A 23,665-nucleotide genomic window follows, 5' to 3' on the forward strand; every position below is an offset into this window, starting at 1 on the left:
GCATGTATGGAGGCCAAAGAGGCCAAGAAGATAATTTTTTAGGTACTGTGTTGGTGCTACACATCTGCTTGGAACTGTTAGGTCCAGGATGATAATTATTGTCACGAATTTGAAGGTGATATTCACATCCTGTTCATCCACGCAGTTCGCGAGCATTGCGACCAGGACCACAGTTAAGTAGATTTCTTTAGTAAATATGATATTCGGACAGTAATAGATTTCCACATAGTTGTAGACTAAATCTGATTTCATGTGAGTTGGCAGAATTGATTTCATGAAGTACCGTAGAACGGGGTAATATGAGACAAATTTCGAGGTTTTATGTGAATTTCCCCCTTTTAATTTCAACTTGAGGTGCTGAGGTGTTCATCACTTGTTCATTGACCCTTTGGCTACACTCCCTCCAAATTTCAGATTTTTAGGTGCAGTAGGGACCCTTCAATAACCCTCGGAATGCCGTCCCATATTTCCCTGCAATGTGGGGTAATATGAGACAAAAGAGAAAAATGGTAAAGAAGTATGGAAAATAAACTCTTTTAGGTGGGTTTGGAGCTTTTTAAGTTCTTTTCATTCATTTTAAAGATGATTGGGGACTATAATGAAGGAGAGATAAAATCTGGAGGGAAGAAAAATGGGTGTCACCAAAAAGAGCTGAAAAATATCTAAGAAGTCATGAGTTGTGCCTGTCACATGAAAATACTAAACGAAGAGCATAGATGCCGGTCAGGTAGTAAAACAAATTCGTGTTAAAATCATTATTACTTGAAATTAAGAACAGTGGAGTATGTTTGGCCTTATGTTTCGAACGAAAAGAGGTGTCTCTATTTTCCCTGCAAGGTTACAAAATTGTATTCCATCTGGAACAGGCGGCCCGGGAGTAGACATAACAGAACCAAATTTTGTCCTGATTATGTTGACATGATTGTCTACAGATGTAAACCTCGTTCGGACGAGAACCAGAGTTCCAACCGAGGTTTCTGGGGAGGTTTTTACGAACTTTATAAAACTTGTCAGAATTTAGATGATTTTCGTTTGGTTCTTAATAATCCTGGCGAGTCTCTGATTGCCTTCGTGCGTTTCCCGTGATCTGCTAAGGCCTCCTAGATCACGAAAAAAAATTCCCGATGGTCTTCTGAACAACCACTTCAGAGCAACACGACAAAAACCAAAAAAAGTGCGCTTTGTCTCTATTTTCCTTCATGTCTCATATTACCCCGTTCTACGGTATTCGTTGTGTTACCTTTTGTTGGCTGAGCGATAGCGAAGCCCGTTACTCCAGTGGGGTTAAAAAAAAATTTCTGTCTGTGTGCGTGCGTGTGTGTGCGCACTACTCCTCCTGAACGGCTCGGCCGATCTCGGTGAGATTTTGCACACTTTTTGGGTATGTCCTTGGCTCGACACACGCGAAATTTCAGTATCCTAGCTCAACTGGTTCAGTTTTTATAGCGGAAAAACACCTAAAAACGGCGAAAAATCGAGTTTTCTGCAGATAGATCATTTCTGTGTTGGAGAAAGGGGGGTCTGGGGGGCGGAGCCCCCCCGCCTCGTCAAGTTAAAAAGTGACAAGGTTCAAGATCGTGTTATCTGTGGATAACAACTTTATTTAGAATGTAGGGGGGTCTGGGGGCGGAGCCCCCCAGCATTCAACAAGCTAAAAATTAACCGACAATGGACAAGCCGCCTGCCGCAGGCAGGCTAGCGCCGCAGGCCAAGGTAGGTACGCCAGGCGTGGATTGGAGGAACAGGCAGCGAGACATCGCGAAGCCTGTTACGACAAGACGCGGTCTGGCGTAAACCTACCTTGTTATTCATGTGCCAGGCTTTATGTTACCTTTTGTTATTCATTTGCCAGGAATTAATATACAAAGGCGCGCAGTTTGAGCCCCGCGACCTGAAATCACGCATTTTAGCATGATTTATTGCCACGGGGCTCAAATGGGGCTCAAACGGGGCTCAGGTCGGGGCTCAATCCGGGCTCTGAAAATTGGGGCTTGGGTCGGGGCTCAAGTCGGGGCTTAACCCGGGCTCAGGTTGGGGCTCAGGTCGGGGCTCAGACCATCGGGGCTCAAACGGGACGGGGCTCATGTCCTGTATGCCAAAGAAACGTAGGTCAAAGATCTGCCAATTAGCCCCTCGATCATCGCACCCCTTCTCTTTCCGTAGAGGTTTCGCAAACCACCTCATTGCTTTCTTGTCAAAAACCAGTGACCTGCAAGAGGCTTTGGAAACCTGTAAGTTGTGTAACGTGTCCGTTCCTTTTTTTCTGTAATTTAATTTTTTTCTATCCCCTCTAAACTCTAGTTCCTTTGTCTCACTATCCCTCTTCTATTTTTAATTTTATTTGGTGTCTGCAGCACCGCACGGTCATGTAGCACGTAAAGCTCTTCCCCGTTCAATTCAAAATTCTCGCGCTTCGCTTCATTTCCGGTTCATTCTCCCCAGTTTCGAAAATCCCCTCTCCTGCTGCATCTCCCTTTTCCGGTCCCCTCTCAGCCTCAGTCGCGCGCACACGGTTTTCCGAGAGCCAAAACGTGCATTCTGGCGTTGGGTTTTGTCACGTTTACCACGTTTCACCGGCGCAGATCCGAGAAAACCCGCTCGCCGTCGACAAATTATTGATGTCGCTTTCCACCCGCGAACGGTAAGCGCCGCGTCACAGTCATTTTCGCTCATTCTTTTCGTTTAAACGTGGTGCCCTGAAGGTTATGTAGCCGATCAGCTGATGTGATGTGTTGGTGTGCCCCAGGGTTTTTCTTGTACTCTGCTAAGACTTCTCGCCATGGCCGGCTAGAATGACGGGTAGCGCGATGGACGCTGGACGACGCGGCACAGCTCGGCTCGCAATGACGGGCTAACTCCACTTCTCTCCATGGCGGCCCTCTGCACTTCAGCACTCAATCTTGTCAAAATGTGAGGTGACCAGTTACGTTCAGTGTGGGACCTTGGGAGGCAGTGTGGAGATCCAGATCATGGCTGTGTTGATAGGGGACAGTATTCTGAAGCGGGCTCTAAACAAATACCCCACCTCTTTTCACTCAGTTTCCAACCAGTTATGTGTGAGTGGGGCTGGCGTGCAAGCTGTCAAAGTTTTGGTTAAAGCCCTCCCTATTTCTGGAAAAGTGGTGCTACTCGTAGGAATTAAAGACATCTTAAAGAAAAGAGATTTGGCCTCCACTTGGCAAATCTATGCTTCTCTAGTACGCACTCTCATCCGAAAAGGGTGTTCAGTATATTGCGGTTTGCTGTTGCCGCTGGCCCACTCTAAGTATGACCCACTGGCCCCCAACATAACCCAATTCAATTTTTGGATAAAAGGTCTAGCTCAGCAACCTTCTGTACAGCTGCTTGAGTTTCCTACTGACTTTGCACTGAGTAATGGCAAGGTAAATAGGGACTTGTATGTCCAGCGCACTGTCAAAGGTATTGAATGTATTCATCCTAACGCTGCTGGTCTAAAGGTACTCAGAGATTATATTGTGCAGGCGATGGGTGACTGAGGGTGGTCCATCGCCTCAGCATGGGTCTCCCTTCTCAGCAACCTCTCAATATAGTCTTGGTATTCGAGTTACCTATCCCTTGTTGTTATTTGCTCTTGCTTATGCTTTTGCTTTTCCCCAAAGTACCTCCAATTGATTATTTTCTGCTGAAGCTTTGCTTATGTTTGTGTATTTTTAATTTGCTTGGGTTAGGGTGCTCATTGTTTTGCAATTTTGTAAATACATCTTGATATTGTTGTAAATATTGTGCTTGTTAGAATATAAATATTTGCAAAACTAGGGGGCGGAAATCTAGTGAGCCATTTTTATAAAACGTTTGAATTTAGCCTGTCTGCCCCAAGTAGTTGTGTGGCTTCTTAATATTATTTAGCTTTTGCTTTAATTTTGATGTAGGTATAATTCAGCTATGATTTTATGCTGTTTAAGTCACTACATCTATGAGTCTATTAAATAATATTAGTTGGGTAAATAAGTGATTTATATTTTGGCTCATTCGATTAACTGGTTGTCCGCCACTTTGGCCAGCGATGGTTGGGGCTGGTGCGCCCTGCTTATGCGGGGCATAGATAAGTAATTATAGTTGTAATTTATTTGTTGCTAATCGTGACTTCTCTATTCATACAGCTGGGCCCAGTTAATTGATTAATAAACGCATGTTTGTTAATACCTGTACTTAATAATTTATCCTGCCCTTCGTCGCACTGAGTCTGAAACATGAACACCTCTTGGTGAAGCGGCAATTTACTTGCCTGGCGCCCATTAAATATTTAACTCACACCCTCTACCGCTAGATTCTAAGCTAGCAAAAGCTTACATCAAGTTTAGTAACATTCAAGTTACAGTTGGCAGTCATTATCTGTTCTGCTAAATACTATACTGACTTTGAACGGTTATTCTTACTGCCATAGCTCAGGGGTACTCATGTATTCTTACTTTTCCACAGAAATATGTTTTATTGTTGAAAGAACCGATTGAAGATGGTCTTTATTATGTTGCCTGTCTGAAAAACTGCCTAGTATGTATGTATGTAAATATTATGTTGAGAGTATACGACGGAATATTTTCCGAGGGTATTTGGGAATGTCCAAAAGAGCACTGTAAATGTTTCTTTCCTACAGGAACTTAAGTAAATCAACGACGAGCGCTCGGCCTACCAGTGGTGCGGTGGCCGAGGGGTCAGGGCACATCACATCCAAGTAGTAGTTCCGGGTTCTATGCCGACCTCGTGCCGATTTATACGTCGGCCCGAGATGACTTCTCCGGACTTCTCCTCGCCACGACTTGAAAGTTCATAATACTGGTTCCCAGCGCCACGAGTCAAATATTGCCATTTGGTGTAGGAAAGAAGACTTCTGATCGCCAGTGGTCTGCAATGCCATGGCGAAAGAAATTTCATTGCCACTGGCACACGAAATTCATTAAAAGTATAACAAAAAAAGGGGCGTTTCACTAGCCACAACACGAAAATTCGTGTCAAAAGTTTCTACGGGTGTAGTAGCACTCAATGTCTTTGAAGGTCTTTATCTTCATTTGAAAGAGAGCCAACAGTTAACACCACGATATGTAGTACGGTTTAGTAAGCAAAACTGCATTAGAAGGATTCTAGTCGTCGGCGGGTTTGGAACAGGAAGTGTACAAAACCGGAAATGGCGCCGGCAACTCAACCTCGCAGACTTACGAGTGCAGAAATTTTGGAGTTTTCCGAAGCGTCTCATTCAAAAATTACGCTAGTTTCAAATACTTCCAGTCAAAGGAAAGAAACAAAGTTGTCGACATTTCTCCATCTGTACCAACTCGGTACCTACTCCCTTTCTGCTTAGCTTCCGGTTATGTTCTTCCTCTAATTCTTCGATTGGCGACAAGGCTCTCCTATTGTCCTTGGTCGAAGAGAAAAAAAGTTAAGGAAATACCTCTCATTCCAGGAACGTGACGTTACGTCCAAACAAATGTGACAAAATGTCACGTTCGTTTGAGCATTGTCACATTCGTTAGAAGGTGAATAAGCTAATTTATGGCTGATTCACGTCGAAAGGAATGTGACATAGTGCTAAAACGAACGTGGCAATTTGTCACATTCGTTTGAACGTGATGTCATGTTCCTGAAATGAGAGTGAAAACCGGAAATGAAGTTGATAGGGGCTTGGAAACGGAGCCCGGAAACGTTGGCCCATGCGTATCTTTCCTTTACCAAAATGTATTTGGAACAGGCTGCATTGTTTTGGAAACAGCGCCCTTGGAAAACTACGGGTCTGTCAGTATGAGCAGTGGGTATTTCGCATACAATTTTACAAAAAATCTCGTTAGCAGTAGAACCACTGGGAGCCACCGCAGAAAATTTGAACAAGAATACAATATGAGCTAAGTGCTCACTAACTCGTCGGTACATACCGCCGCGGTGTCGTCCGAAAGCCTCACGAGCCTCACGCAGGCCACCTCTGCACAGGGCTCAGCACGCGTGCCAGCGGGTTAGCTGTCTCGGCCAGCCAAGACGCTGTTCCCCAGCGCCACACACGACACGCGAATTCCAGCACGAGTCAGTGCACGAGCGAGACGGGAGCGGACAGCGCTACGCACACCCTGCACGGAGGACCACCCGGGCAACACTGGTGGCTGCACCGTACCGCCACGCCAGTGTGGGATCAGGGTTGCGCCGAGCTCGCTGGTGGGAGGAGGGGAAGTACGCCAGGACGACTGACTCAGCATGGTGTCTGTTGCGTCGTGTTCATGCCAGCGCGTGGCGGTCTATACTATGTTTACACGGCGCGCTCAAGTCAGCGACTAGCACAAGTCACTCGAAACGCGGTCGGTTTACACGCCAGTGACTAGCTAGTATCTTAATTTTATTTTCATTTAATTTTTCAATTTTAAGAATTTTGCTTCATAGCTTTTTCAATTATTCGAATTTTTCGAATATCAGAAATATAAAACACCTCAAATTATTTGAAATATGAATAAAAAAAAGGTTGTCATGGAAAGTGAGTGACTTGCTCTGAAACACTCTTTATGTGACCTTTCAATTTTTTCTGGACCTCAATTAAGGTTAATACATTTATTGCTGCCCATATTTGACAACCTGTTGCCTTCAATTACTGGATTCAATCAAATATATTTGTCCACAATCCGAAAACAACCTCTGCTCTAAGTCATCATTCCCGTTTACACGGCTTTAAGTCAGCGCCTTACGTTAGTCAGTCACCGACTTAAAGCTGACCGCCTTACGGTTGGTCACCAGGCGTTTACACGCAGTTTTGGTGCCTCACTAGCGCTAAGTCACGCACTAGCGGCGGCGTGTAAACATAGTACTAGTCTTGTCAGTCTTCGCCCCGCGGACGCACTGGGTGTCGCCGTGCTTCAACGGACGGTCCTCCAGCTGCAGCGCGCCGTGATCTGCTCTGCGTACACTAGGGTGGTCCACATTTTTTAAAAGTTCGAAAAATTGAGGAGCGCCGTCCAGATTCTGAAAGTAGGTGTAAAATCATGAATTTTGATACAAATATGATAATATTTGGACCATTCTTAGGGGTCCATCAACGCGCCTGAACTTTAAAGAAAAATTGAAAATGTACCGGTTTAGTAAAATCGATGCTGTTTCGAGAGTCTTTGTCCGATTTTCGATTGCAAAACGGCGATCTTTTCGGAAAAGTGCGCTCTTCTTGATTAAGTACATAACATGAGGATACGACGCATTGCCTAGTTTCCAGGGGCGTAAAATCCCGTTTTTAGCTCTAAATACGCCATGTTCCTGTGTTTCAAAGGTGTTTGAGTCGTCCGTTCGGATTTTTTGGGTCACCACTCAACGCTCCTGATCAAGATCTTTCGAAAAATGTCTCGGGCGTCAAAATCGGTTGGTTGGCCTACTGTACAGGGGCAAAAAACCACTAAAATTCGCTTAAAAATTGCACTTTTGTGATACAGAGTATCTTATTTGGCATCGGGTCGGATTTCTTGTGGTGCCATTTGACGCGCCTGGTCAAAAACTTTCGATTACCGTCTCAAGAGTACGAATCCGGTGGGTTACCGACTCTACAAGCAAAAAATGTCGATTGTCGAAAAATTCGTCTGTAGGATATGCAACTCACCGGGCTCAGACGCCCGAAACGGTACTCGAAAGTTTTTGAGCAGGCGCGTCAAATGGCACCACAAGAAATCCGACCCGATGCCAAATAAGATACTCTGTATCACAAAAGTGCAATTTTTAAGCGAATTTTAGTGGTTTTTTGCCCCTGTACAGTAGGCCAACCAACCGATTTTGACGCCCGAGACATTTTTCGAAAGATCTTGATCAGGAGCGTTGAGTGGTGACCCAAAAAATCCGAACGGACGACTCAAACACCTTTGAAACACAGGAACATGGCGTATTTAGAGCTAAAAACGGGATTTTACGCCCCTGGAAACTAGGCAATGCGTCGTATCCTCATGTTATGTACTTAATCAAGAAGAGCGCACTTTTCCGAAAAGATCGCCGTTTTGCAATCGAAAATCGGACAAAGACTCTCGAAACAGCATCGATTTTACTAAACCGGTACATTTTCAATTTTTCTTTAAAGTTCAGGCGCGTTGATGGACCCCTAAGAATGGTCCAAATATTATCATATTTGTATCAAAATTCATGATTTTACACCTACTTTCAGAATCTGGACGGCGCTCCTCAATTTTTCGAACTTTTAAAAAATGTGGACCACCCTAGCGTACACTGTGGGAAAAAATCACAGTAAATCCTGTAGTGATTAGTACAGCTGTCACTGTAGTTCAGAGTACAGGATTTACTGTACTTTTTTACAGGATCTACTGGACTTTGTACGGGATTTACTGTTACCACAGGAGTGGAGTACGGAATATCCTGTACCAGGTACAGTAAAGACTGTGTCCTGAACTACAGTAAATCCCGGCAAAAAAATTAACAGGATTTACTGTGGTTTTTTCGCGCAGTGTACCTGTATACACCTGCACTTCTGGACTCCTCTCAGGTGATAATTTACTTCGCCCTGACAGGCCTAGGCCTGCGTTTGAAGTTCTGACGGTGTCTTTCTCCACTCGGAAGTCCGCCCTCTGGGACGTGCTGCACTTCGAGACGTATTTGCCGAAAGCGCCGAACTTGGACTCACGCTTACGATTCCAGATCGAAGTCGTCGGCTGTAGCCCTCTGGATCTTGAAGGTAAGCACAGGAATTGGAGTATTAGTCACCTTACGAAGAAGAAAAGGTTGGAGGAGGGTTGGACCGGAGTGGTCCACGACACTCCCTGGGCGAACTGGTTAGGTAGCGCGTCACGTATGCTGGCCACGTCCTAGCGTACATTAAAAAAGTGTTCGAAAGCTTTGCTTCGCAACTTCGAAGAAAGTGGAGGCATTGTAGAATTTCCTCGTTTTAAGGTTTAATTTTAAGAATTTACAATGCATCGCTTTTCTTCGTATTGTTTTGCGAAGCGACGCTTCGTTCACTGCACAACGAAACGTCGAAAACTCCACACTTGAAATTCAGAGGAGTGGCATTTGCAGTCTCAACTCTTGGTAGTGCAGTTTGCAGTCTCCACATTTCAAATGCGGAGTCGAGGAGTCAACCACATTGAATGTTTGGGGAACTCAAGATTCCTTTAGGCTAAATGTTTCGTTGGATTTCGCAAGCTTTTAACCGATATTCCGCTCAAAATTTGCTTGTTTTGGCCCTTTTGGGGACAAGATTTCAGATTTCCAGAGATTTCTGGCGCTCAAGCGGACACAAGATTTCGGGAGTGGTTGCCTCTTCGTGTGGAGTTCTCCACGTTTGCACCATATGCTAAGAGATAGGGATTCTGTGAGCTATCCACACTTAAGGTGTGGAGTTGTCCACGTGTTTCACAGTGTAGGCTCTGGACTGAGTAGCCTCAAAGGCACACTGGTAAGGCGTAACTCTAGGCTTGAGTCAAGCATAAGGTTACGCTTGAAGACGTTACGCTTGAAATGAAGCATACTCTGGAAATTCCCCCGTGCCTCTAGATAGGGGGAATCTTGGGGGATGAGACCAAGGGGGTATTCACTCCTAAAAGTGGTCGACATACTAATACCTTTTGAAAAGTATTACATGAATTACATCCCATTACAGCTAATCTGTCAATTACGGGTATTACCTCACTATAACGGCTATTACAGACCTATTACAATACTATTACAGCAATTACAGACGATTACATCGAATACAATCGACGATTACAGACCTATTAGAGTGCTATGAAAGCAATTACTGACTATTAGATTATATACAGTCATTACATAAATTACACAGTATTACACACCAATTACAGCTATTACACAACAATTACAGCTACTCCATTACAATTACCGTCATAACAACGCCATTTTCTGACATTTTAAACGATTTATGTGTTACTATTTACCACCTATTACACATCAATTACACTCCTATTACACCTATTACGAGGCCATTACAGGTAATACACCATATTACAGCAATTACACAGATATTACCTATTACAGGAACTTTCACAGGGCTATTACACACCCTTCGACCAACACCTGAGTGAATACCCCCTTGGATGAGACTGTTACGCTTGATTTCAAGCGCAAACTGATTACGCTAAAGGTAATACTACGCTTTAGTTTTACCAGTGCACTGACTGCTAAACTTATAACCCTTAACTTCTGACATCCTTTCAAGAGGGTAAGTTATTTTTCGTTTGTCTTGAAATTTGTGTGGAGATACTTTTGGAAGTACGTTCAAAAGCCTGTACCCTCAACCTTTGGCAAACTTTGTCTTATGTTACGTTATGAAAGCAGTGTCAGTTAAATGTTAAGTTAAGGCTCCCTGGAATTTTGGATGATATCTCGTTGAAGTTTCAAAATATATGAGGATAAATGTGGGGTATGTTTTTGTGTTACAGCTCGTCGTGAGAGGACAGCAGCATGGAGTGCCCTGTTTGCACCCACCCGTGGGATTTTGAGGAACGACGGCCGAAGGGACTGCCTTGCCTGCACAGTGTGTGCGATTCCTGTTTGTTGCATCTTCCCAATGATCTGTGCCCTCAGTGCCGCAAGGTAGGAGTGCACTCTAAATGTCTTACGAAGAAAGGCGCAAGCATAATACGAAGGTGGTTTTTCTTCGTATGACGAAGGTTTTTCTTCGTATCTTTCAATGAAAAAGGTTAAAAGATTCGGATTGCGAAGAAATATTGTTTCGTGTCATGCTTACGCTGAATTCACTATAACATACGAATAGCATAGGTCAAATTTCATTGTAAGATTAGAGTGTATTGCCCATGTACTTTCATGTCCATGAGTATCAAATATAACACAACATATAACAAAACTAAACATCTTATCAGTAGTGGGGAGTTTTATGATGTATCTAAATTTTAATTTGCCACATCTATCTTTTGTTCTTTTATTACTGCAACTTTTTTCATTCCCTTTCTTATCGGCCCAGAATTGTGCATCTGCAGATGTGTGTACTTATCTTCGTAATGTATACAATAAAACAACTTCCGGAAAGACTTGTCAAAGCATGGTCGAAGTGAGGTCGGGGTACAATAATCAGCGAATTTTCTATCTGGTCGGAAAAGAATAAGTTAAAGGGGAAATCCTCGGAAACCCTCGTCTTCGGTACCACAATCTTTAATGCCTTTCTAAACGCCTTTCTTAAAATCAGTTTCCGAACCTCCTGGGGCTATCAGGTGTTCCCAAGAAATTTCTGGTTCTCAAAGGACCATTTTAAAAAGAAATCGCCATTGCCCAGTTAAAATATCGGAATTTGCACTACTTTTTCGTCAATTTTGCAATATTTTTACCACAATTTTTTTTGCGATCAAACTGAGTTTGCGATTTCCACGATTTATCGACCCTGAATTCAGTCATTGCATTACAGTCATTGCATTTTGCAATAACCACCCCTTTAGTTCACGATTAAAGAGCCTTTTGTAGTAACTCTGATCATAATTTATTTTTTTGCGATATCATTTTATTAACACTAAACAGTGACACTTTCATTGCAAAATTTATCCATAACCATTTTATTGAAGACTTTTAGAATTAATCATGGCACAAAATTGTGATAAGCTGTTCATTGCTAAATATTGAATGGTTATTGCAGTTTGAATGACAGTGTTATTCTCATAAAATACGGTAAAGTTCACTCTGAACCATATCAATGTTCCTCCTGCAGCCATTCACGATGCCGGTACCGGATAACTTTTCCATGGTGGAATGTTTAGAAGCACTAAATGGAATTGCACTGAACAGCCGTGGATCCGAAGATCCCCAGAGGTAAGTCCGTACCCACTTTCAGTACTTAATAAGTATTTGGAGACTTTTGTCGTTCATGATTCCGTGCCTGAACGTCGTTTTCGTGCGTTTTGAATATTTACGAATTTTTTCCTGTCTGACTTCAACGTGAAAGACCCAGATTGTCGTCAGATGTGACCCTTAGGTCTGATTAAAATTCTCGAACAAATCCTGCCCTCAATACCTCAAAGTTGAGGATTTTTCTCGTATTACCTCTAATTTTTGACCTCTCTGCACGCTTGAAACCTTACGAAAAAGTTAACAGTTCCTAAATGACGAAGTATTCTTTCTGTAAACTTATCTATGCTCAAAATACTTTGTTTTAATAAGCTGCTCTTCTTTGTAACGCCCAAAATAGTTTGTAAGGTTTTCAGAGTGTGGACTGCGAGATAGTGTTTGGCCCCTTCTAATTTTCTCTCAATGCAAACCGATGTTGTAATTTCTTTTTCAGACTTCGAGGCTCCTGGTGGTGCATGGGCTGCCAGAGTCCCCCCACCGCGCTGTGCAGCGAGCACCACGACGTGAGGCGTCCCAAAGCGGCGCTGCAGGGAAGTCTGCAGGACTGGATGCAGCGAGCGAGCCGTGACCTTGGGGAGGCCATTCAAGAGCTGCCGGACGCCGCTGCCTTCAACACCCTGGAGCTGCTGCGTGCGCTGCCCGCCACCTGCACAATGACGCTCCGCCAGGACGGCGGCAAAGGCCACGCAGCGGAGTGGCGCGTCGACGGGAGCGCGGCCGAGGACTCCCTGTTGAAGGCCCTCATCGTTGGCCTGGCCGCCAGCGGACGGCTGGACCGGGTCAGTGCAGCGGGTACACTCTAAATGTAGGGTGTCCAGAAACTGGGCGCCGTTGTCGCCTGCCCCACTTTTTAGGGTGCCAAATGTCGCCCAGTTTCTGGGCACCTTTGTCGCCCAGTTTTGGGGTGGACTGATCATGCAGTAACCGGCCCTCTCCCATGGTAGAGCATGCACAGGTGTCTAGTTCCCAGGCGACTAAGGTGCCCACATTCTGGGCACCTTTGGCACCTTAGTCGTTGCTGAGCAATGGGTGAAGGCAGGTTCCTTAATGGTTTGTCCACCCCGAGACTAGGCGACAAAGGTGCCCAGAAACTGGGTGACATTTGGCACCCTAAAAAGTGGGGCAGGCGACAAAGGCGCCCAGTTTCTGGACACCTTACATTTAGAGTGTAGAAACTCAGTCGACAAAACATTCCTGCGAAGGTTTTTTTACTCTTTTGTGAGGATAAAAATAGCGTAAATAGACTTTTAGCGGGTCCAAAGTCAGGCCGCAATGGTCCCAAATCATTTCCTCAGACGTAATTTGACGACAAAAGAAGATTTTCGCTTTCGGTATACGTCGCTCCCCATAGCAGACAAACCCTAACCTAACCATGTTTGAACTCATTCTAATAGGGACTTTTCAAGCACTTTTTTTATTGGGTCCAGCTCATGGGTGTGTGAAAAGAACCCATTTAAATAGGTCTGACCCATCGCAAAATGTCCTAACACGGAGACTTTGCATTATTTCTTTGACAAAGTAGGTGACTCTAAGTTCGATGGACGTCACCCTCAGTAGGTGTGCACTGCAGCGGGTTTGCTTACCAAATTATGCACCACATACTTGCCTGCTCAGCAGGCGTTGCCTGAGCAAACCAAAAGAGCTGGATCTCATTGGGTCTCAACCTTCAATGCGCACAGTGGGCCAGAAGACCGGCGCTGGCGGCCAACACTCAAGACGCGTTTTGGGCTCCGGAGTCGCTAAATGGGACTCGAACCGAGCGTGTGACCCCACCAATGGATTGCTCTCCGAACGTGCGGCTCGAGTCCCATTTAGCGACTCTGGAGCCCAAAACGCGTCTAGAGTTTTGGCCACCTCCAACGGTCTTCTGGCCCACTGTGATGCGTCACGGCCCATTCCCGATGGGTCTAAACCCGTTCACTGAAAATCAAATAGTTATACATCTCACTCTCTGAGGGGTGAGCCATAACTGTCTCACCGGAAAAAGGGTGATACTGGAATGCACCACAGTAAAAATGGTCGTATCACCGTAAATGTATCACCACCATGTATCACCGAAAAATAGGTCGTACACGAATGTGTCACCGGAAAAAGGTTGTACACATATGTATCACCGAAAATGGATGGTACTTCCCCAGGAAAACAAGGGCCAATTTCGCTGATGTCTGACCTGCACTTATTGCGTTTTCTCGTGTCCCCAGGATCCCATGGGAGCACGGGCAAGGATGCCCCCAGCAGCTCAGCCGCAAGCGCCACCACCAGATGAAGGTCGCATTGTGCTGAATTTGTCTCTCTCTGCGACTGACCGATCTTGTCGTGTGGATGAAAAGGCAGAAACGCTGCAACAAGTGCGGGACCACGGGGTGAGTGCAGATAGCGTTATTTTTTTTTCCATCACTCCCGCGCACAAACCCTTACGTGTTCACACTACGTTTATGTAGAATTTTGTACGTCGTGATGCGATTTTAAACCTGCGTGACGTTTTGCTTAAAATTGCGCGGAAATTCGCATAAATTTATGCATTTTCACGCATAATAGTGTGCAAATTTTTGCCTAAAGGTGAGCTTTCTGCCACGTACTAGAATTAAAATGTCAGAATGCCGAAAACAATTAATACGCAAGGTTTGTCAGTGACTGAGTGAGGACACTTGAAGAAGCGCGCTCACCGCGGGTCCTCAGCCCCAGTTTCTTTCGTGTGTGCAGGTGCGGCGGATGACGGGAGTGGTAGGCCACAAAGACCCGGCGTGGGTCTTGGACGTGTTACGGAGTGCAGCCCCGTCGCTGCAGCAACTGCGGATCCTCAACCCCGTCAGAGACCACCTTCTCCTGGTGCATGCCATGCCGCGACTGGAGAAGCTGGAACTGCGCTGCACGAACCGTGCCCTGTTCACGGATCCACCCGTGCTGCCCGCCCTTTTCGAGCCGAGCACGGTGAGGTGGCTGCACGTGGGTGGGCTCCCTCGCGCCACCACGCTGAGTCTGCTGCGCGCGCACCACGCCTCACTCAAGGTCCTGTGGCTGGACGTGGGCCTGGAGCCTGCAGCGGAGTGGCCGTTCGGGTGCAGCGACCTGGTCGACTTCGTGCGCCAGTGTGGGCTTGACATTAGGGAACTCGTCATAGGCAGGGAATGGTTAGACCGTTACGGAATCAGACACGATCGCACGAAATGTCGAGCTCAATTGCAACTTTTGGAGCGCAGTCTGCCGGACTGCTTAGTGTCTTGCGACGATTGTGATATTCCTATCATCTAATGTAAGTGGAGACAGGATGGACTTCTGTCCGCACGTGGCTATGACGCGTTAGTCTTGGACTTGATGGAGGTTTTTGTTAAAATTTCTGAATAACTTTTCCTTTGTATTCAATTCATTCCTTAGTTTTTAATTCATATGCCGTATGTCCGAAAAGTGAATGTCTCAACAATTAATAAAATATTGTTTAAAAATCCATCCACGTGCTTGTGTATGTATCTGAACATTCCCCGTTCATCCGACTTCTTCCGTTTCGTTGGTCACTATTCTTACATTCGGTGTGGTTCTTTTCCATGCACTACGCGAGAAAATTATGATCCAGAAAGAGGAAGAAGGGAATAATTCGACTTATCTCCAAATTGAGTTTGTATCTTATAATCGTGCTTCAGGGTGGTTTGCATCGGGAGAAAATCCACATGAAAAATGGATATAGCTCAACTTCTACGGTCTAAATTTCATCGGAAAATGGAGTTAACTCAATTGAAGTCCACATGACTCCATTGGACAAAATGGCAAAAGGAGATAACTCAACATGTGTCTTTATGAATCTAATGTTAAAAGAATCAACTCAACTTAACCCCTCATCACAAGTTGGAGAAAAGAGGTAACTCCAAAAATGTACCACAGACCTCAGCTCCACTTGAATAGTCTCCAAATTCCACCTTGTTTGGGAGAAGTAAGTAAATATGGTTCCGTAGTCCATTCCAACGTAAAGAATTATATCACAGATTTTTTAAAACAATACACTGAAAATAGAAAGGTCAGACTTTTGACCCCTTAACGGTCTTACTGAAATGTACGACCGAAAATGGGCCATACTGAAATGTAAGACCGAAAACTGGTCATACTTCGATGTATGACCGAAAAACGCTCATACTTTATAGTGTATCACGGGTAGGCTGATATATCCCCAAGCTAAACAATAGCCAGTCTCGCTGATGTCTGACCTTTTTTTGGTCATACATTTAAGTAGGACCATTTTTCGGTCATACATTTGTGTATGACCGTTTTTTGGTCATACTTTCTGTATCACCGAAAATCGGTCAGATGTTTCACCCTTCGAGTTTCAGTGTAATCTCAAAATCGACCAAAAAAGGTTGGATCCGCCCTTTCTTGATGTATCAAAAACAGATCCGCCCTTCTACTTGGGGCTCCTACAGATCCGCCTTTCCATGCGGTCGCTCCACAGATACGCCTGCTCTGCTGGGATGTCGCCCGGTGAGTTGAGCTGCTTTTCTTTGGAGGAGTCAAACTGAAACGGTTGTAGAAGTTTTTATTCCCCGAGGAGGATAATAGGTCAACATTCCGTCTTCTAAAACTACCTATCTGCGGATACTTTAGTCTCCTAGTAACTTGTAAGACCTTCGTTCTCTCATTCCACTAATAAGAAAAAATACATGGAGATTAGCTTTGCCTCAGGGCAGATGTCCTCAACCATCCAGAAGCCACAGGCAGCGAAGTGCCACTATGCAACCCACTCTTCACTGAAGCACCAAGATACGGTTATCTCTGGTGACGTTTCTTATAGACAAACAGGCCGTTCACTTTTTGTACTTAACGCACTGTTCAGGAGTGCGGGTGTCAGCGTAACGCTGCGTTTTATGGAGAGATACGGGGAAGGGGGGGTCCTGCCACGCCACTCGCTTTTAATTCTAGTTTTCGTCATTGTCGGCATAGTTTTCGGCATTCGGCAAGGTCATTCGGCCAGACCCTTTGAGGCAAATGATGTTTGACTGCTGAACAGGAAAAGTGGTGACTCAGATCCGCTAAGCGAGGGTGGGGCACCTAGTGATACTTTTAGGACTTTACGCACAATCGTCGCATTTTTCAGCGGATGCCAAATATTCTGCATAGAAATCTTGAAATGAACCTGCGACCTAAGCTCTCAATTGAATATTTTAGAGGAATCACCTAATTATGAGTAAAATACGGCCGCGAAATGAACAGTAAAAACTCTAAGAAGAATCGCTTCGTAATACCAAGAAAATGAGGGCATTGTAACGAAGAAATATAAAGCAAAATCCCTCGTAATATTACGAAGCATGGATTCATGATACGAAGCAATTCTACAAAGACTTAATTTTTTTATGAGTTATCAAGCAAATGCTTTGTAGGCTTTAAGGAGTGTGACCACAGTCAGGGAGGGCACTTGAAACAAGGGCGCTTACCGCGGAAAAGATAATATCTCTCATTAAAAATCGTGGTAGCGTGGTTAAAAGTGAACATTTCAGTCGTTATTAGCACGCTCCTTTAAGAAGTGTTTGAGCATATGTAAGGCACTAACCATTTAGTTCGTAATACGAAGAAATAGTTCGTAAATTACGATGTATTTTCTTATTGTAAGCTTATGTATGCTCAAAGTACTCTCTTGCAACAAACTCTGAGTTTAGCGTCCATTGCTGCAATTTTTCATTGTACATGAAGTGCCATGAAGTGCCATCATTTTTCGGGCATTTTTTTTTCGGCATTTTCGGGACGCACCGCACGTGAGGTGCAATATGGCATATGGCATTGCATGTATGGTGCGATATCTCAGTGCGTTGCACTTACTTGCTCTGTTCCTTGCATCATAGTTGCTTTGTAAATTTTCATACTTAGCCTCATACAATTTTAAGCATGTGACCTAGTCGTACAAATTTGCATTCCGGAATCGCTAAAATTCGTGCGACATTGCTCATGAATTTGTTCGCAAAGCACGTATGCGCAAAATTGTGTGAGGCTACGTACAAAAATACGATTTCAAGAAATCCTAGGAGTCACGAAGTCAATTTGATTATTGTGTAAGAGTGTGGAGAAAGAAAAGAAGTGGTGTTGTGAAGTTGTGGCTCAGGGGACTACCAATGGCAGTGGTACCAATGTGGTCGATGTGCCATCCGTCGAAATTTAAACTTGACAATAAATAGAAATCAAAATGCTGGTAAATTCAAAAAATTCCAATGCTAATGTATTCCGCAGTGTTCTGACAATGGAACATCTTTGAAGTCCATCATGATTCATGAACATGTTCTTAGCAGAAAGAAGTCAGTAAATTAATTTTCTCGGGTTGGCAACTATTTTCTCGGCGTCTGCGCCCTTGCGAAAATCGCGAAGCTGAAAGCGCCAGCAGTCACGCATTAAAACTGCCCCTCCATTGTTGTGGACGTTGAATTGTTTGGCTTGTTTCAAAAGGCTATGGTTCTCTAGTCATGTTTTCTTCAATTCTGTGTAATAGTTCTCCCTTACAACGTATCAACACCACGACGGTTGGTTTGACAAACTTCATAAACTCGGGAGGGATGGTTTCGAAACGCGGGTGAGTCTTGTTCGAGGAACATGAGCACTGCAAGTCGCGAGGTGGAGCGAAGTGGTCCTAGTGCTAACTGAATCACAACAACAACACTGCGCATGTCCAAAAACACTCCAATCAAGAAGTATTATTGGATAGTTCTACCCGAAAAACTGCGTTCGAACCGGCACCAATTCTATTGTTGCATCTTGTCTACCTGCAGTCAAAGAAATTTTTCATTTCGAACGTTGCTTTTTCAGCTTTTGGAGTAAGCTGTACAGACCCAAAAAGAAGCTCCGCTATTGGTCCGCCCCGGCTTGGCTCCCCCCACTCCCTTTTTTTTCCTTTGACGAGTCGAGTTTTGCCATGGAAACGGCGATTTTGACAGCAAATTTCTCAAAATTGGCCACCAAATTTTTGACCAGATTTCAACATCAGAATCAGCGTTCAAAGTTCTACTAGTCTGCAAAATCTCTTTAAAATCGTATAGAAAACTTCCGAAATGCATAAAGGGCCACACAAATCAAATCTCGAGCCGGCTGAGTCCTGGGTATACTATAAGGCTACTTCGTGCCTAAAAATGGTACGAAGGAATTTAGTGGACACGCGTTGCTCGCGATGGGCCAGGGCCCTGTCTCTTGAGTTTATCAGTGCCCCTCGGTCCGCATCGGCCGATTCCTTGCACAAGAGCGCTGCTTACATTGACTCAGGACCTCACGACATGAAGTTGTTCTTGCTCTTGGCCGCTGCCTTGGCTGCGATAGTAGCTGTGCAGGTGAGTTAGAAGCCCTGCCTGGGTGGTGGATGAGTACACCGCTAATCCAAGTGTAGAACAAGCATTACAGCGTCTGTGCCTGAAGCATAACCTTTTATAACTTTACAAGTGATGGCCAAGTTTCGTTTTTCGTACTCAGAAGAGTAGCATAAATTGTTATCATGAATAGTCTGGACGTCGTCCTCTGGTAAAACAAGAGCATAAAAACTACGTCCTTCATGAGTCTTAAAATTTCGTTTACACCCATTCACACGCCTGCCTCCCTAGGGCACAAAAACATTCGAGAGGCGTTCATCGTTAACGCTCGGCAAGAGCGTAATTTTCCCTCGATATTGTTTCACCGGTGTTCCCAATTTACAAGAATGTTTAAATTTTGTATTTTTTGCCAGTAAACGCTTAACGCAGATTCTGACGTAAAGCTTGCGCTCCTCAATCAAAATTACCCACTAAGGCTCACATTACTAAACTGAAGTCTGCAAGAGTGTTGTATTGCGAAACTTTCTTTTATATTGTAAAAAAACGAAACACGGTGCAGTTTTATTACCAAACAATTCTTTAGTAATACATAGCTGTCTGATCCAGAAAACTTTTCTTCTATTACAAGACATTTCGAAACGTAGTGCTAAAACGTGAAAGAGCCCACCAAAAATCATCGAGACACAATTCTTTTATAATACGAAGAAAAGTTTTGTCTACCGAACAAAAATGAGTTATACTAGGGAAAAGTTTACAACACAACTGCACCTGGTTTCTTGTAAAACAAAAGAAATCTTCTTAATACAAAAGTCATTCTTAGTACAAACTTTTGTCTACTTTTGTCCGCAGGCAGTACCACACGTAGAGGATTACAATGGCCGATCCAACAACGACCAGTCTTTGACTGCCGTTTCAGGTACAGTCCGGGTAGACCGTGAAAACAGACAAGAACCCTGACACTGCAAATACAAGTGGGACAGGCATGCACTAGATAACGTCGTGAGACAAACTGTCCCCCGTTTGTAAGCGTGACTTCAACCGTGTCCAACGTAGTGCATGTCTATTGCCTATCCCACGCTTGCACTGAGAATGAAAAAGTCATGATCAATACCCAATTTTGGGCGAGGTTTACTTTCTCACCCAAATTTGGGCGAAGAATGTTTCCTCGTCCGATCTGGGCGAGGAAAGCTTCCTCCCCCAATTTTGGGTGAGGAAGGGTGTATCAGCTCCCTATATAGCTCCATAGTATTATGACCCAAATTTCGGTGAGGAAACTTTCCTCACCCAAATTCGGGCGAGGAAAATTTCCTCACCCAAATTTCGGCAATAAAAAATTTCTCATCCAAAAGTGTAGTCATGATCATGACTCTTTCATTCTCAGTGTGCATTTGCAATTAGGATAAACAAAAATACGCGAGGGAACTAAAAGAAGCCGTTGTTTTTTTTTGTTTCAGGCCCGTTGGCCGGCGTGGGCTGTTCCATCAGGGTGTTGGGTCGCGGGGCTGCGTTGGTGGCCGAGTACACTGTCAAGTGCTTCGTGACCTCCGTTCCGTCGGGCCCTCTGTTCTTCCTCTTCTTCCCGTTCTGCGTCGCCTCCAGCGTCCTTGACATCATTAGCATCACGTCTGAGGACCTGCAGAAGTGCGCGACGAGTCTTCTGTTTTAAGACAAAGCAGCCGGAGAAGTTCAGGATACTGAATAAACAAGTCTCAATTCTGATCTACTTAGGAAAAATTGTTTTGGGTCCATATTATGTTGAAACAGGGAACTTGAAGTTGCAACAAAAACTGTGCCCCCTGTCGTTCATACTCTTCAAAGCTTACGAAGGATTTTTGCTTCATAACAACAAAGAAAATGAAGGCATTGTAGAATTGCTTCGTATCATGAAGAAATGCTTCGTATTTTGAAGGATTCTGCTTCATAATACGAAGCATTTCTTCGTAGGTTTTATAATGTCTTAATTTTCTTCGTATTACGAAGCGATTCTTCGTTGAGTTTTCACTGTGCCACGAATGTGATACGTTAGAGTTCATTAGAACGTTAATATTGTTGCCTTTGTGTGCACGCTTAAAACCTTACGAAATATTCTGAGCTAGAAACTAATTTACTTTGTTAAACGAAGAAATAGTTCGTAAATCACGAGGTACGTTGATTGTAAGATTGGGTATGCTCAAAATACTTTGTTTTAACAAGCTGCTTTTATTTGAAAGGCCTAAAATAGTTGGTAAGATTCTCTCAGTGTGCCGTTGGAATGTTGATCTGCGTTCAAACGATTGTGACACTAAACGCGGCCGTGTTACGTTCCAGCGAATGTGACATCACTGCAAGTGCAAAGGCGATACTAAAGTACATTTTTTGGCGATACAATTAAGTATTGCCAATAAACGGCCTTACGGAAAAGTAATGCCTTCGGAACGGCGATACACAGAAGTATCGCCAAAATTTGGCGATACTTTTGGGTAGTGCCAAAACTACGGCATTAAACCAAGGTCTTGTGCCCTTGATTTGTTCGACGTTTATTGCCAAATCGTGGCAATACTCCAAAGTATCGCCAAATTTTGGCGATACTTTTGTGTATCGCCGTTTTGAAGGCAATACTTTTCCGTAATGCCGTTTATTGGCAATACTCAATTGTATCGCCAAAATAGGTACTAAAAGTATTGCCTTTTGGATTTATACTGATCGTCTTCAAACGAACGTGGAATTCTGTACTTCAATTTTTAGTGAGTGTGACGTCACCGAGGGGGAAATCACTCGCGTAATAGTCGGGTCATCGATTCCTTGTATTACGCGTAATAGTAATAGCGTAATAGCCAAAATTTTCCGTTTCAAGGGTCTGATTTTAGCTTATATCATTTGGAAACGTAATAAGACTTATGTGATAGCGTAATAGAACGTAATAGGAAGTAGTCGGGTCATAATTGATCCAGGAAGCGGAAGAAGGCGATAAGTCCACTTTGGCCATTTATCAGGAGAAAGAAAAACTTGTAAGCAGGGAAAACTAAAACAAACCAAATGAATGCTGTAGATGATAACAAGTTCAAAAAGCAAGAGCTAAATTTTGAGAAAAACATCAAAAGTGTCCGATCACTCCGTAGAGGGTTTCTGTGACTTATCACTTTCCGTTGAAATGGAAAACAGAGACATCTCGACTTGTATTTCCTAAACGGAGTGGAATTTGGAGACAAGTCAAGTGGAACTTTAGTCAGCAGAAAGTGCTTGTTACTCTGGTGTATTTTTTGGACTTAGCTCCTTTTTCCATTTCAGTTTTTAAAATGAAGGGAGCTTAAGTTGACTTGATTCTTTTTACACTAGATTCATTAAAATACACGTTGAGTTATCTCCTATTGGAAATATTTTAAACGGAGTCATGTGGAGTTCGGTTGAGTCGTCTCCATTTTCTGCTAAATTTAGAGCGTAAAAGGGGTCAAGTTGAGTTATATCCTTTTCCAATGTGGATTTTCTCCTTAACTGCAAGGAATTAAGTTAAATAATTTGGTGTAATGATGTTAACCATTCTAAGGCACAATAATAAAATTAGAACTCAATTTGGAGATAAGTCAAGTTCTTCCCTTCTTCCGCTTCCTGGATCAATTTCTGAGAGTGATTTCCCCTTTTGGACGTCACATTCTTTGAAGAGCAGTGAAGGCGCTCCGACTGCTTGAAACCTCGTGCTCTATTTGTGTGGCATTCGCACACAACAGCGTGTGTACCGTGGGATTCTCTATGACTATACGTTGTTCTGTCAGATGATCACTCATTGATCGTCGGGGACTTTTCGTAACGGCAATGCAACCTCACACTAGTGTTCCGCATTGGGCGGGTCGGTCGGGTTCTGTGAAAATTCGACCGCAGCGCTGCACCGCGACGTGTCATCGAAACTCAAAAACCGAAGTGGTTCCGAAGTGCCGCCGAAAGACACGGCTTGGACATCGGCTGGCTCGGAAGCAGCCCCTCCTCGCCCCTCGCCCCTTGCTCCGTGCTGCATGTGACACAAACCGTCCCGACAGGTGCTGCCCTCTAGTCGGCAAAAGTAGCCAAAACGATCGGGTTGACGGCCGCCCGATGCCGTCCGAGCCGCTTGCTCATCGGGCGGGCCGGATCGGGCCGAAGGCTGCCAGCGCGATCGGGCGGTGCAAAATCGTACGACCCGCCCGATTCGGAACACTACCTCACACTCAGCAGGTTACTGACTTTTTGCTCATTTTGTCAGTACTTATGCAAGTAATTTGTGCAACCATAACACTTTCTTACTGTTGCGTTTTTAAAGAACTACTTTGGAAATACATATTAAATAATATATTGAGTTTAATTTTGTACCTAGTTTCACGAAGGAAATGAGTCCCACTTTGAAGAAATAGAGTATTATTGTTGCTTATGCGAATACGTAATTAAAAACAAAGTCAGCAACGTGCTGAGAGTTAGAGCATGATGTAGCAAGGGTGAAGCATTCCAAACAGTTTGGAACACAATCCGGATCTTTGGACTAAATATCCGCGATTGAACTAAAAATGACGAGGACGAACGCGTAGTATGGTGGTGATTTTTACAAGGGCATTTATTGTCACCAAGCACGCTTTGCCAACAAGTGCTCTCGTCAGGACAGCAACTAT

General features: G+C 44.1%; 3 protein-coding genes across 16 annotated transcripts in view; 2 read left to right on the forward strand and 1 right to left on the reverse strand.

Moving 5' to 3' along the window:
- LOC117639894 overlaps window positions 1-9,441 on the reverse strand; it is a 25,547-nt gene extending 16,106 nt beyond the window's left edge. For 4 of the 6 annotated variants that reach the window (XM_034375852.1, XM_034375853.1, XM_034375855.1 and 1 more), the window contains exon 1: window positions 5,886-6,003. The gene's annotated coding sequence lies outside the window, so the exon portion shown is untranslated. Of the gene's footprint in view, window positions 1-5,302; window positions 5,394-5,885; window positions 6,004-9,428 lie in introns of those variants that run through there. The other 2 variants (XM_034375856.1, XM_034375858.1) reach the window with 2 other exon arrangements.
- Window positions 6,029-15,234, forward strand: LOC117639912. 9 transcript variants are annotated; one of them, XM_034375950.1, is made up of 7 exons: window positions 6,029-6,174; window positions 8,490-8,653; window positions 10,374-10,527; window positions 11,651-11,751; window positions 12,221-12,566; window positions 13,989-14,150; window positions 14,467-15,234. In XM_034375950.1, exons 3-7 carry the CDS (start codon window positions 10,396-10,398, stop codon window positions 15,037-15,039), a joined length of 1,314 nt encoding a protein of 437 aa, XP_034231841.1. In that variant the 5' UTR covers window positions 6,029-6,174; window positions 8,490-8,653; window positions 10,374-10,395; the 3' UTR covers window positions 15,040-15,234. The 9 variants fall into 9 exon arrangements, with proteins under 9 accessions (XP_034231841.1, XP_034231840.1, XP_034231849.1 ...); XM_034375951.1 differs by lacking the exon at window positions 6,029-6,174 and having other exon boundaries at window positions 8,483-8,592; window positions 8,627-8,653; XM_034375949.1 differs by lacking the exon at window positions 6,029-6,174 and having other exon boundaries at window positions 8,475-8,653.
- A 3,687-nt stretch (window positions 15,235-18,921) lies between these two features.
- On the forward strand, window positions 18,922-20,776 carry LOC117639928. Its single transcript, XM_034376003.1, has 3 exons — window positions 18,922-19,076; window positions 19,902-19,968; window positions 20,507-20,776. The coding sequence occupies exons 1-3, from the start codon at window positions 19,023-19,025 to the stop codon at window positions 20,716-20,718; spliced, it is 333 nt and encodes a 110-aa protein (XP_034231894.1). The 5' UTR covers window positions 18,922-19,022; the 3' UTR covers window positions 20,719-20,776.
- Window positions 20,777-23,665: the final 2,889 nt, after the last annotated feature.

Source organism: Thrips palmi, unplaced genomic scaffold, assembly GCF_012932325.1.
Source record: "Thrips palmi isolate BJ-2018 unplaced genomic scaffold, TpBJ-2018v1 HiC_scaffold_12, whole genome shotgun sequence".
Taxonomy (NCBI): domain Eukaryota; kingdom Metazoa; phylum Arthropoda; class Insecta; order Thysanoptera; family Thripidae; genus Thrips; species Thrips palmi.

Coding starts and splice junctions, on each gene's coding strand:
- LOC117639912 (XM_034375950.1), top strand. CDS start 10,396: ATGGAGTGCCCTGTTTGCACCCACCCGTGGGATTTTGAGGAACGACGG. Junction 10,528..11,650: donor TGTGCCCTCAGTGCCGCAAG/GTAGGAGTGCAC, acceptor TTCCTCCTGCAG/CCATTCACGATGCCGGTACC. Junction 14,151..14,466: donor AACAAGTGCGGGACCACGGG/GTGAGTGCAGAT, acceptor GCGGGTCCTCAG/CCCCAGTTTCTTTCGTGTGT.
- LOC117639928 (XM_034376003.1), top strand. CDS start 19,023: ATGAAGTTGTTCTTGCTCTTGGCCGCTGCCTTGGCTGCGATAGTAGCT. Junction 19,077..19,901: donor CTGCGATAGTAGCTGTGCAG/GTGAGTTAGAAG, acceptor TTTTGTCCGCAG/GCAGTACCACACGTAGAGGA. Junction 19,969..20,506: donor GTCTTTGACTGCCGTTTCAG/GTACAGTCCGGG, acceptor TTTTTGTTTCAG/GCCCGTTGGCCGGCGTGGGC.